This window comes from Helianthus annuus, chromosome 10 (genome assembly GCF_002127325.2).
Source record: "Helianthus annuus cultivar XRQ/B chromosome 10, HanXRQr2.0-SUNRISE, whole genome shotgun sequence".
NCBI lineage: Eukaryota > Viridiplantae > Streptophyta > Magnoliopsida > Asterales > Asteraceae > Helianthus > Helianthus annuus.
In genome coordinates this window covers 74,300,272-74,313,605 of record NC_035442.2, presented here as the reverse complement: position 1 = coordinate 74,313,605, position 13,334 = coordinate 74,300,272, and the positions used below count along the sequence as shown (strand labels likewise).

At 37.7% G+C, this 13,334-nt stretch overlaps 1 protein-coding gene across 1 annotated transcript; it reads right to left on the bottom strand.

Moving 5' to 3' along the window:
- Positions 1-4,356: 4,356 nt before the first annotated feature.
- On the bottom strand, positions 4,357-7,450 carry LOC110881282 (uncharacterized mitochondrial protein AtMg00810-like). The gene is made up of 3 exons (XM_022129596.1): positions 6,877-7,450; positions 5,384-5,412; positions 4,357-4,488 (listed from the first exon to the last, which is right to left on the bottom strand). The coding sequence occupies exons 1-3, from the start codon at positions 7,448-7,450 to the stop codon at positions 4,357-4,359; spliced, it is 735 nt and encodes a 244-aa protein (XP_021985288.1).
- Positions 7,451-13,334: the final 5,884 nt, after the last annotated feature.

The following is a 13,334-nucleotide window of genomic DNA, read 5'->3' as shown; positions in this document are numbered from 1 at the left end:
TGTTGATTTCACATACCACTTGAAAGATTGGGGATTAATTCATCATTTTGTTTTCAAATTACCACTTGTAAGAATTTATCACTTGTATAAAAGTTAACTCAAGTTCAACTTAATGACCTTGATTAACCACCTGTAAGTTTCTTATCAACCATACCACTTGTAAATCGAAATATGACAGTTTGGAATTTTTCAAGAAAAATACCACTTGTAAGTTTTTCAAACAAAAAACATTTTTGAAGAATGATACCGATTCATGCTCCACGATTACCAACTTGGAAGCTCCGGCAAGTCAGGATTTTCAGTTAAAGAGATTCTCCCAAGCCTGACGGTCCTTGGGAGATTTCGAGTCATCATTTCTCGGTTTCTTTCCTTTCTTCTTCTTTTCATAGTATTCCTTTACCTCTTTGACCTTCCCGTCAACCATTTTTCCAAAAATATTTTGAACTGTAGGGTTAAAGGCTTTTTCGACATCAAATTCTTTCTTTTTAGAATAGAATTGATTCGAAATCTCTACTTTTCCAACTTTTTGTTTAAAGTTTTCAGTCCGCAATAGTGGAAAGTTGACATCATCCATTGGTGGAACTGAATTTTCTCCTTTTAGATCAACTTGTGGCTCCTCTGACTTTGACGAGTCAGATTAATCGCCAGAAAGTGGCTCCTTTGCTTCCGAAGAAACAAATTCATCGCTAGAAAGTGGAACCCAATCCATACCGGATTTCGGTTTACCAAATTTATCAACATTTGTCATGAACGACCTTTCACAATTTCTTTTATATGCAAACACTTTTATAAAAATTTTATCTGAAAATTTAACTTTCATTGATTTTTTAACTGTTTGATTAACCAATTTTCCTTCTTTATTCTCTCTTTTGTCCTCAGATGTGTATCTGATGAATTTGTTTTACTTGACTGATCATTCTTTGTTGAGTAAAGCGATTCATCAGAACTTTTATCTGAATCAACTGTTGTATCCGAGGACAAAATCTTTTTTATATAATCTCTAGCTTTCTTTCTTTTCTTTCTCAGTCTATCTTTCTGCCCTTGTGATAATTTCACTTTCTGTTCTTTGGGCTTTTCTTCAATTTTGACTGTTTTCTTCACCATTCTATGAGATTCAGCCCTCGATCTTCCCTTTGATCTCATCGGCCAATCTCTGGCAATATGACCTCTAATTTGACATTCATAGCATCTTCTTGTCTGAAATCTCTGACTCTGGCAGTTAACAGCAATGTGTCCTTCAAAACCACATTTGTAACACACCCTGTTATCATACCATTATCCACTTTCAAACCATACACTTAGATTATAACATTGATTTGCCTCGTGGTAATCATGACTTCTCCTTTTTCTATCATCATAATGATTTGTCTTTGAAGCACTGTGATCAAACCTGCACCACTTATTATCAAATTTTTGTGAGTTTAGATTTTCAAATTTTTGTGATTTTTTTATAAAGATTGGATGATTGAACTGATGATCTTTTATTGTTACTTCGAAAATTTTTAGAATTTTGGTTTTGTTTTTGTTCTACATTCTTCTTAAAACGTTTTTGCATTGAGCATTCACCTTTTTCAGTAGATTGTAAAACAGTTTCTTGAAATTTTTCTTTTAGTTTCAAAAATATTTTCTTTTTATCATTTTCATCATCAGATTTATCATCATAATCTTCAATTATGACATCATCATAATTTGTGACATTGTCACTTATTGGAATTTCCTCTTTATTTTCATTGATCAATTTTGGACATATATGATCTAGTAATAATGACGAGGTCATAAAACCTTTCAATTTCTTTTCTAAATCATTAATTTTATTTTTAGCACTCTCAACTTCATTTTCAAGTTGAGTGATTTTCTCAAGATGAGAATTTATTGCTATTTGATTTTCAATATTATTATTATCCAAAACAGATTTTTCATTTTTTAAAATTTTTATTTGATTTTGAAATTCTTTTTCTTTTTCTTTTAAAATTTTGTTTTCTAATTTTATCCAAAACACATCTTCATTTTCTAAAATTTTTATTTGATTTTTAAAATCTTTTTCAATTTTTAATTTTTCATTTTCTAAAATTGTTATTTTATTTTGAAATTCTTTTTCATTTTCTTTTAAAATTTTGTTTTCTAATGTCAAACTCTCCACATCTTTCAGAAGTTTGACATTTTCTGATCTAGATTTATCACATTTTGAGCACTTCTCAGGCATTTTTTTAGCATCAGCTTCCTTCTCAATCTTGATAGCTGGAATTTCTTTAACCTGCTTCTTTACTACTCGAACCTTTTCCTCAGGTTTGACAATTTATGCCTTATGATTCTTCTTTTTCGCAGCTTGACTTTCTTTGATCTCTTCCATCTTGCCTGCAAAATGCAAATTATACATATCAGATGAAAATTCTCTACTATAATATTCAAGTTTTCGAATTTCTTCACTATCATCATCACTCTCTTCATCTGATGAGTGATCAAAGATTGGAGCTTTTTCTGAAACCTTTTTTGTTGAAACTAATTCTTCTTCTTTCTTATTAGGAATGAATTGCTGAGATTCGTAATAAAAATACGCTATTTCATCTTCAGAATCCATGTTTCGGTATCGAGAATTCACAATGACAAATTGTTCAAATGATCTGGTTATTAATCAAACACCCTGAATTCTGTTTCAAACGATCTGATGATTTCACGTGACCTGGATGACAATCTCAAACGATCTGGATAATCCAAACGGACTGGAAATATGTCAATCCGCGCGAACTAATGAATTTTCAAACGATTTGAACACCTCGTGCGACTTGGCTGATCGAGTAGTGATATGACCTCAGCGATGAATCTTGACCTTCAAAATGTCCTCACATGCAAACATTGATTTTATTTTGTGATTGGGCCGCTTATATGGACAGATATGATCAAATATGAAATGAGCTATCAAACTCTTTCTAAATGAAATGCTATTGGGCCGTAAACCTTAAATGAATGACCAAATTAATGATCACATGGGCCGAAGACTAATCTGACATACCATACAATATCTCACATGCAAAAGCCGATAACCTTTATCAATTTTCATGCAATTATAGATCTTATAACATAGCCGACAACAGTGATGTTTAACTCAATCTGATTAGTCCTCAATTTATAAAGTCAATCAAAATCACATGCAATCTGATTACCCTTTTTGAACTTGGCCGACAAACTTGATAGTAATCAATTTCTGATTGGACCGTTAATCACATGCAAACTGACACAATTAATGACCTGAATAAACTATCAAGCGAACTGATCAGAATTTCAACTCGTGCGAACTGAAATTATGTCAAACTGTGCGAGCTGGTGTTGTTTCAAGCGAACTGGAGACTATTTTCACACGACTTGGCAGATTTTCACCACTTCGCACGACCTGATGCAGTTCATGCGAGCTGGATTAATCAACTCGTGCGAACTGATGTGATCTTCGAACAAACTGACAAGGTTTTCACACGATTTGGTTCATTTTATCAAGTTTTAGGTTGATTTAAGGTATGATTTTTTCAAGGATTGATTAAAATTCAGTTTTACGTGTTATATGTAAAAATCAGATCATTTTAACCGTAAAAACTCTGCAATTTGAAGAAAAGGTGTAGAAGATGAGTAGAAGTGAGATGATTTTGAAGAAAACAAGCTGAAATGGTAAGAACTCCTCCTCCTGAGATCTGATACCACTTGTAGGATCGTTGTGTCGATCTAAACGAGACAATCAGAAGAGTTCTTGACCAAATCAGAGGCATAATTCATTGATTTGATCTTCATTCAGCTTGATATACACTTAGAAGTAGTTTAACTATCTCATGTATTGATTTCACAACGTTTTACAGGCTGGAGACACTTCGGCAGAGCTTCGCTACCGGAATCAGAAAGTTCCAAAAGAAATCCCAAGACACCTATTTATAGGGAGACCACTTCGCATGAGCCAGCAACATGCCAGTTCGCACGAACTGGTCAGTTCGTATGAACTAGCCACTTCGTGTGAAACTGCTGGTTTGGCTCAGTTTCCTGTTTTCCTCGTACTATGTGTCTAGGTCTATCTATCTAATTACAAGACTCGACACAAGACGAAGTCGACAGACATATACACCAACAACAACTTATGTAGTCTTTTTGATGTCCTTGTAGTTTGGGACAATAACTTGGTAGTTGTAGTTGGTTCTTAAACTATGTAGATAATGTCCATTTTGGTTCCAAAAGGTCTTTTATGTTGTTATATTTTACGATAAAAAACAGGGACTAATGGTCTAGATATGAATGGGTCATGCCGAAAAATTTCAAAAGTTTCTTACACATTATGGTTCTTTAAAAAGGTTAAAAGTTAGGGGCGTTTCAGAATTTTTCTCATAAAGCATGAACGATTCGGCAACTATTCAGACCCTTGATGAATGAAGTGTATATCTTCTTGTGCTTCTCTGGAGGTGGTGCTAAGTAGCCTGCCTGACTATGTGTCGGGATGAACTTCAAATCCATGACCTGTACAAAAGATATAAGCATTAAGTATAGAATCGTTTTTGAAAAATTTCTTGTTAACTGAGTTAAATTTCACAAAAATGCCAAATTATACAAGTCAACAAGTCAATGCAGGTCAATCAGTCAACAACTCAGATTGCAGGTCAACTAATAAAGTCAAAATCAGATTTTGAGTCGAGAGAATGAGAGTTTGACTCGAGACCATGAGGTTTCGAGTCGAGACCACGTGGTTTCGAGTCGAGACCTCAGTCAAGACCAAGGGATTCGGAGTCGAAATCCCAGTCGAGACCATGTGATTTTGAGTCGAGACCTCAGTCGAGACCAACGAGGTTGCGACTCGCAGCCAGATGTCTCGAGTCCTTATGTCAATTAGCTACAACCTGAGTCGAGACTACACAAACAGGTTTCAATCATCCTTAATTTGGATTAAAATCCAAAAACATCCTTGAATTTCTTTGAAGACCAAAATATGTTCAAATTAGGGTTTATGTTCATCTTCAAATCTTCATAAGATCTTTATCAAATCTTTAAACATCCTGCAAAACTTCAACCAAATTATTATAATACCTTCAAAGTCATGAGTCAAGACCGGAAAATACGTCGGAAGCAACAAGATTGCCGGAATAAAGAGAGTTCGCCAACATATTTGAGAGAGAATTTAGTGAAACTTTGACTAGTCTTGAGTGAGAAATGGGGTCTCGACTCGAGACCTGCCTTTTGTACCCTAACACATGAGTGGGCTAGGCCGTTGAATTGGGCCGAGACCAAGAAGTTGGGTCGAGACCACCTCAAAATCAGTCAAGACCAAACATATTTTCAGTTTAAAGATTTAATTTAAGTTCTTTAATTTTTTCAAAAATCCCTTTATACCAAAACAGTTTTTAATAACTTATTTAACTTCCCGAGCACGTTTTACGAAAACAAAACCTAAAACACAAAAATAAATAATATGAACAATTATCTACTAAAATAAAATAGGAAATATCGTAATTGCTCATGGATCAAATCACGAGGTTTCGGGCTTGACTTCACTCATCAACACTGATCTACCACTGAATGATCTAGACGATTGCCAGTATATTTGTCCACCTAAACTCATCTCCCTAGACCTTTTCCATGTAACTGCCTGTAACTAATTTTATCATGTTTTGATTTCTTAACAATGAACACCCAAACAAATACTAGTAAAGTCCTGTAATTATAAACATCACACTCTATCATACAAACAGTTTCCCTACAACATATTTTCACAAGTCCGTTCCAGACTTCTGAAACCTTAACTGGGACTAGATTGAGAAAAGAACAGAATAGATCAAAAGCAGAGATGATATAATGTACAGATCAAATGAGTTTTTCTCAGTTTGATATAGGTTTCTAGGGTTTCTTTTGGGCTCTTGAGGGCCTCTTTCGGGTGTCATTTGATCTATAAGACGACAGACGCTCAGCTAGGTCTTTGCTCATGCAAAACAGAAGCTAAACGCTGCCTAGCACCTCCAGGTCTTTCATCACGTAAAACAAAGGAGATACATGACTTTTTCAGAGAAGATTTCAGAACTAGACCAAATTGTGTGTATCGGGACATCACACAAGCATTCAAATAGAAATGAGCTAATTCCAAGTGACTTTCTTTCTTGGGGTCATCAACTAATTTAGGTTCTGAACAGAAACAGCCAATGTTTCCAGCCTTAAGGATAGAGCCTACCAACACATCATACTAGAGTCAAACTATTTCGATACTAGGTTTACATGAGTCAACCCTTTACCACAATGTGAAAATTCATTTCATTTCCCATGTCATGCAATGCTTCTTTTTGTATTTTTCAATATTTTCAATGTTTTTGTATTTTTCAAAAATTTTCAATGTTTTTGTATTTTCAAATTTTTTCAATGTTTTTGTATTTTTCAAAATTTCTCCCCCTAAATTTGTGCATAAATAAAAACTACCTAAGAACAAAAAAACTTTATGAACAAATTTACCTACGAAAAACAAAACATGCACAGTCGGTATAACGGATCATTTTCAGAAAATCCACAAGCACTTGAAACTTCGAGCTGCTGACAGGTTTGGTGAACAAATCAGCAACATTTGCATCTGTGTCGATTTGTTCCAGTTTGATAAGACCTCTATCAAAACAGTCTCGTATAAAATGAACTTTAACATCAATGTGCTTGGTTTTTGAGTAGAAGATAGGATTTTTCACAAGTTGTATATCAGCATCATTATCACAATAAATGGTAGTGTTAAGATAAGTCAAACCGTAGTCCTGCAATCGATGTTGCATCCACACCACTTGGGAACAAGACGCAGAAGCCGTGCTTCAGCTGTGGAAATCGCCACCGTTTGCTGTTTCTTGCATTGCCAAGAAATGAGCCTGTCACCCAAAAATTGACATCCAGCTGATGTGGATTTCTTGTCTTTGTCAGTGCCTCCAAAATTACTATCAGAAAACGCAAACAGGTCAAAATTGGAATCCCTCAGATACCACAGACCAAACCGAGTTCGCCCTTTAAGGTACCGAAAGATTCGTTTAACAGCAGTAAGATGAGAGTTTTTAGGATTAGCCTGATATCGCGCATAGTTGCAGACAACAAACATAATGTCTAGACGGCTCGCTGTCAAATACATCAATGACCCGATCATAGACCTATAAAGGCGTTGATCAACAGGGGATCCTTCTGCATCCTCAGTCAGTAATGGTCTTTCTGCCATTGGAGTTTCAGCCGGTTTTGCGTCTGTGAACTTGAATTTTTCCAGCACATCGTCCACATACTTCCCTTGATGAATAAGAATGCCTCGAGAATCCTGTTTGACTTGTAAACCCAAGAACAATGTCATTTCTCCGAGCGCACACATCTCGAACTTCTTTTTCATAACTCTCTCAAATTCCTTGCTAAGCTCCTCACTTGTCGATCCGAAGATAATATCATCGACATAAATTTGAGCCAAGATCTGGTCCTTGCCCATTCTCTTGATAAACAGAGTCTGGTCTATAATGCCTTGGTGCTTGGTGCAATCCATATAATGCCTTGTCAAGCTTGTAGGCATATTCTGGATGATCTGGATGGACAAAACCTGGTGGTTGCTCAACAAAGATTTCCTCCTTCACGTCTCCATACAAAAACGCAGTCTTGACGTCCATCTGATAAACAATGAACCCCAAATAGAATGTGTATGCTAAGAAAATCCAGATGGCCTCAAGTCAGGCAACTGGGGCGTAAACTTCATCATAATCCAGTCCCTCTATCTGTCCGAATCCCTGGACCACCAATCTTGCTTTGTTTCGGACAATAACTCCTGCAGAATCTTGCTTGTTTCTGAAACCTATCGAGTTCCAAGTTTGTGCTTCCCTTTCGGCAACTCCATAAGCTTCCATACTCCTAGCTTCTTGAACTGGTTCAGCTCTTCATGCATAACATCGACCCAGCCTGGTTCCTGCAAAAGCTACATCAATGGTTTTAGGTTCAATTTGAGAAATGTAGCATGAGTATAAGCAAAGATTAATGGTTCCTGATTGGCTCCTGGTTTGAACTCCTGCATTTACAGGACCAATCACGTTCTCAATCGGATCATTTCTTTAAACGCTTGTATGGCAAATTCTGGTATGGTCTCGTCTTGAGTTGTGTTGATGTTGCTCGACTCCCCCTCATTAGATACGACAGCATTATGAACCACAGGAGTAGTAAAAGTACAATCTTCAGGAATGGACCAAGAAACAAATCAGATCCAGAGGCATTCGAGTGAATACCTCCTGATGATGCACCTTCAAGGGATTGATGGGACGTTAGATGCTCTATAAATCACATTCCTGGTGGATCGATAGTATGATTTCGCGAGCTCCCTTCATCATGTTCCTCTTCTTCTGTATCACCAAACGAAACAGGTTGTTTCGGAGTCGACACACCTGCATCAGGGGAAACACTAGACAAAATGTTAAAAGATTTGAACAAATCAGCATAATCATATAGCCAATTTGGACCAACTCTAGCGTCCGTAGAATTTTCTTCGAGCCATTCAATGTTGCACGACTCGATGACCTTCAAGGTTACTTTATTATACACTCTATAGGAAGATCCTTTAGAGTATCCAATAAAGAAACATGCATCCTCTTTGACCTCAAACTTCCCATTAGTGTCCATGAGCAACTGTACACACGGACAACCAAAGATACGGAAGTGTGAGACCGAGGGTTTACGTCCTTCCAGAATCTCGTATGGATGTAATCAGCCGTGCTGACTGCTTCGGCCTAGAAGAAACTAGGAAGCTTCGAGTCGGCCAGCATGGTTCGTGCCGCCTCTATAAGAGTACGATTTCGTCTCTTAGCCACTCCATTTTGTTATGGAGTTCGTGGCGCACTGTACTGTCGTTCGATTCCCTTTTCTGCACAGAATGTATCTAAGGTGATATTCTTGAATTCTGTCCTGTTGCCTGATCGAATTGCTTTCACCCTTGTACTAGCTTGATTTTCAACTAGAGTGATGAACTGTTTGATCAAACTTGCAGCCTCATTTTTGTGACTAAGAAAGTAAACCCATGTGTAACGAGAGTAGTCATCTACTATCACAAGACAATACGCCTTCTTGCCAACGCTCAGCACATTTACAGGACCAAAAAGATCCATGTGTAGTAACTCAAGCACGGCTTTTGTCGAAGGTGTAGACAAGGACTTATGAGGTGTCACACCCCAACCGATGGCGGAAACATCGGGGTGAGGCACTGAGCGAAATAGATTGTCCAGGAGAAATCCATAACAACTAAAGTACCAGATAATTAATATTATGTCACATGCCATAACTTATCAAATAAAGCAGTTATTACAAACATAGATATCTCAAAGACAAATCATAGTTCCGACAACTCAAAATATTAATTGTTTGTTTCTAGACTCTCCTAAGCTCGATTCCACATAGCAAGCATACCACAACATCCTAAACACCTGTCACATACGTTAAAATAGAGGTCAATACACATAGTGTAAAGGTGAGCATACAAGTTTAATAGTATATAGTAGCGAAAAGCGGTTTACACATAACCAACATGTAACATGTTGAAAAGCAAAGCTAGCACGTTATCGACAATGAAATATGCAAAGACATGACTGCGAGTTGTAGAATGTGCAACACATATCACCATTGTGACACGTGAAGTAAAACCCTTAACAACCCCTGTCCACGACAGGTGCTGAGTCCAAACTATAGTACTATCGTTGCTAAGGTGTCAGGCAACAATCACTGTGTAAACATAACATACAAGCATCCATCGAGTAACACGTATAACAAGCAATAACGGTCAACATATAAAAGTGTTAGCGTCATGTGTCGATTGTGATTTGAAACAGGTAACCTATGTAACACCCAAAAGTGCGTAAAGCGAAAAGGGTTCGAGTATACTCACAGTAGATGTAGCTACTAAACACGATCTGTGATTGGATTGAAGGGAGCCCTTAGAGTAAGCCTGAACAGTTAACGATAGCATAAGCGTTGAACAGTGCGTAAAACGAGGTCGAGTGAATTGAGTGACGAAGAGTCATCTGATCGGATGACAATTAGGACGGATGGTCATCCGGACGGATGACCATTCGGTCGGATTGTCATTCGTTTGGGATGGATGTGTTTGTGTATGATATAACTTTGAAGTTTTCGTTGTAGCGTTTTGAAAACAGAGAAGTATCTCTACCTTTCAGGTCGTCCGGTCGAATGGTCATCCGGTCGGGTGGTCATTCGATCGGATGGCAATCCGTCCAAGTGAGACATTTCACAAAACCAAGTCTCCTGTTAGAATAGTCATTCAATCGGATGGTCATCCGATCGGATGACTATTCGTTGGAACTGTTATTTTCTTGAAGTTTGCAAAATCGTTTAAGTGTTGGAACCCACAAGTCATCCGATTGGATTGTCACTCGATCGGATGGCAATCCGATCACACGGCAGTCCATTCAGCGACTTGATCGTTTGAAACTTGCAAAATTTTGTTAAGTCTGGAAAGTTTACGGTTTGGCCGAGACGGTATAACAACGTGTTAAACAACAGAAACTCCACCAAGTCCAAGTCATCCGATCGGATGGGAATCACCCCGTCTGATCAGTTAACTGTTCTTGACGGTTGTTCATGTTCAACCCGTGAACCGGTTGTCTCTTTGATAGAAATCAGTTTTCACACCGGCAGTTCACTAGAGATTGAGTAGAGGGCCTGAATAAGCTCAGATTCTGTCGGTTTTGAGTTCAAGAGTGTAAAAGAGTTGAAAGAAGTTTAAATTGGTTTGAAAATGTTTGGATTTAGGTGAAATCAGTGTTTAAACATTGTAGAAATCTTTTGGATCTGAGTTGTTCTTGGTGGAATGAGGTCATTCTTTGGAGTTCATGAGAACCCATTATGACATCACCCTAGAATAGCCCAAATCCACCGTTTTCATGGTGAAAGGTTAAGATTTGATGGTGAAATTGATGAAGAAGTGTGTGTAGATCAGGAAAGTACAAGATTTGAGTGGAAAACTTACAAGAATCGCGAGGAATCGAGACAAAATAGCCCAAGTGCGTGCTGGTTGAAGGAGGAGCTGTCACATCACATGAACCGTGATGTGACAAGTGCTATTTATAGGTGAAAGGAGAGAAGAGGAGGTTTAATGGTGCGATCGGCGGGCAATCCGATTGGTCGGATTGCACGCCGGATGGCCATTCGACGAATGGTCATCTAGACGGATGACCATTCGATCGAATGGTCCTTCGATCAGATGGGTTTCGCGAGTTGGTTTTCGACGTTTCGTTTCATGCGTTGAGCATTGCGTTGTGTTACGAGTAAGCGAGGCGATAGTATTATATAATAGCTACACAAATAACCTAACTAACATACAACAACATATGTAACTTTATATCCCAAGTTTGTGGTGAGATTGCGTTGCGATAGAGTTACGATTGCGTTTTTGGTTAACACCTCAAACATAAATAAACATGCACAAGTAACACATAAATAGCACACACACACACAAAACAATATCCAGAACATGCGATTCAAGTTGCGATGCGATAGCGATGAGACAACGTCAAATAGATTAGCGATTAAACTGTGATTATTGCATTTACTCCACATAATACAACTAAAGTAACAAAATTAAAGTATCGATTAACAAGTTAAAGAGTACAATCAATAATTAAGCAAGGAGGGACAGATCGCATTTAGCAATCTTTTCTTCCTTTGACTTTGACTTTGACTTGTACTTTGACTTCAAAGACGCGGGTTGTTACATGAGGCTTTCGATGAGCCTTTCCTTTTGGGCAAGCATCACACTTTTCTACCAGCATGAAGTCTTTGATTGGTAGATCACGGACCATTTGGCCTTTAGCAAGACGATTCAGATTCTTCATATTCACATGCCCAAGGCGACGATGCCACAACAGACCATCATGTTCTGAAATCTTTGAGAAAAGGCAACTAATTTCTTCACACGGTTTCTTCTTCATGTCGATAACATACGCGTTTCCTTTTCTCTCGGCAGTCATCAAGAACCAATCCTCAGGTATCACAATTCCTGGTTTAAGCACATAATATCCCTTCTTTGTGAAATGAACTGAATTTCCTCTATCACAGATTTGTGAGATACTTAGCAAATTGTGTTTCAGTTCCGGGACGTAGTTCACATTCTCGAAGCTTAAAACGTTGTTTCTCACTATTCCATTCAACGTAATTCTGCCTGATTCTCCTCCCGCAAAAGAGACATATCCACCATCAAATTCTTTTACATTGATGAGTTGGGACAAGTCTACTGTCATGTGCTTAGAACAACCACTATCCATGTACCAAAGTCGCACGGTAGTCCTCCACAGCTGTTCCTGCATGATTAGCGGGATCAGTTAGTTTTAGGAACCCAGCCTATAGTGGATCTGGGTTTTCCTTGTGCGTCAATGTATGTGACTTTCAGCCAAACTAAATTGTCTTTGTTTAAAAGCTTGATGGGTTTTTATTGGCAGATTTCTATTGAGATATGTTTGATTGAGCAGCCTTAGCTTTGGTTTCCAATCTTTATGTGACCAATTATAATTGTAATTACCGAAAGCTTTATGTTGATTTCTTTGAAAATCATTTTGACGATATTGATTTCTTCGTTTAGCTGTATTCCAATCTTGATTAGAAGGTTTAGCTTTACGATAGTTATTCTTCATTGTCTCAGGCTTTGCGGTTGTCACTAACTCCAAACAACGAGATCGGTTTAGCTTCACCTTGTGATTTTGTGCATTCTTATTCTTAGATTGCACGCTTGGGAGTTGAACATAGTTTCTGGCGATGTGTCCAACAACACCACAATTGAAACATGTTTGTTGTTTCATTGTGTGAAAATTTTGGTGTTTCATAGAAGATGTGGATCTGTTGGGTTTTGAAGTATGAGCCTGTTTGGTTTTTCTTGCTTGTTTAGCTTGTGCCTTTTCTGAGCATTTTGGTCCCTGCTGATCAAAACTGGCACAAGTATGAGATGTAGACGGATGATGAGATTCATCCTTCTCACTTTTATCATGATCATTTAGAAAGCTGGTGTTTCAGTGTTATCTTTCTTTTCAGAACATTTTGCGGTGACTGTTCATTTATTTCAACCCCCTTTTCTTCTTTAATAAATTCTGATTCAGTTTTAATTTCAGAACATGTTGAAATTTCAACAACACATGTTTCGTCAACACACGTATCATGTGAATCTACTTGAGGTTTGCTTTCAGCTACGGTTTCCAATGGGGTCCTACTAGATTCAACATTAGGGACGTCCACTAAGACCGATTCAGAAGAAGAATCAGGACATTCTTGATTTTCTTGAGAAGAAGTTTCAGTGGTTTCACTGAATGTATCCTGAGGGACCTCACCTGTCACAC

Bases quoted from the DNA above. Each gene is read 5' to 3' on its own strand.
- LOC110881282 (XM_022129596.1), bottom strand. From the start codon at position 7,450: ATGGGCAAGGACCAGATCTTGGCTCAAATTTATGTCGATGATATTATC. The intron at 5,413-6,876 runs GTCAATTTTTGG...TTTGTGTTTTAG, and splicing joins GAAATCCACATCAGCTGGAT to GTTTTGTTTTCGTAAAACGT. The intron at 4,489-5,383 runs GTTAAATAAGTT...TCTTTTGTACAG, and splicing joins TCGTAAAACGTGCTCGGGAA to GTCATGGATTTGAAGTTCAT.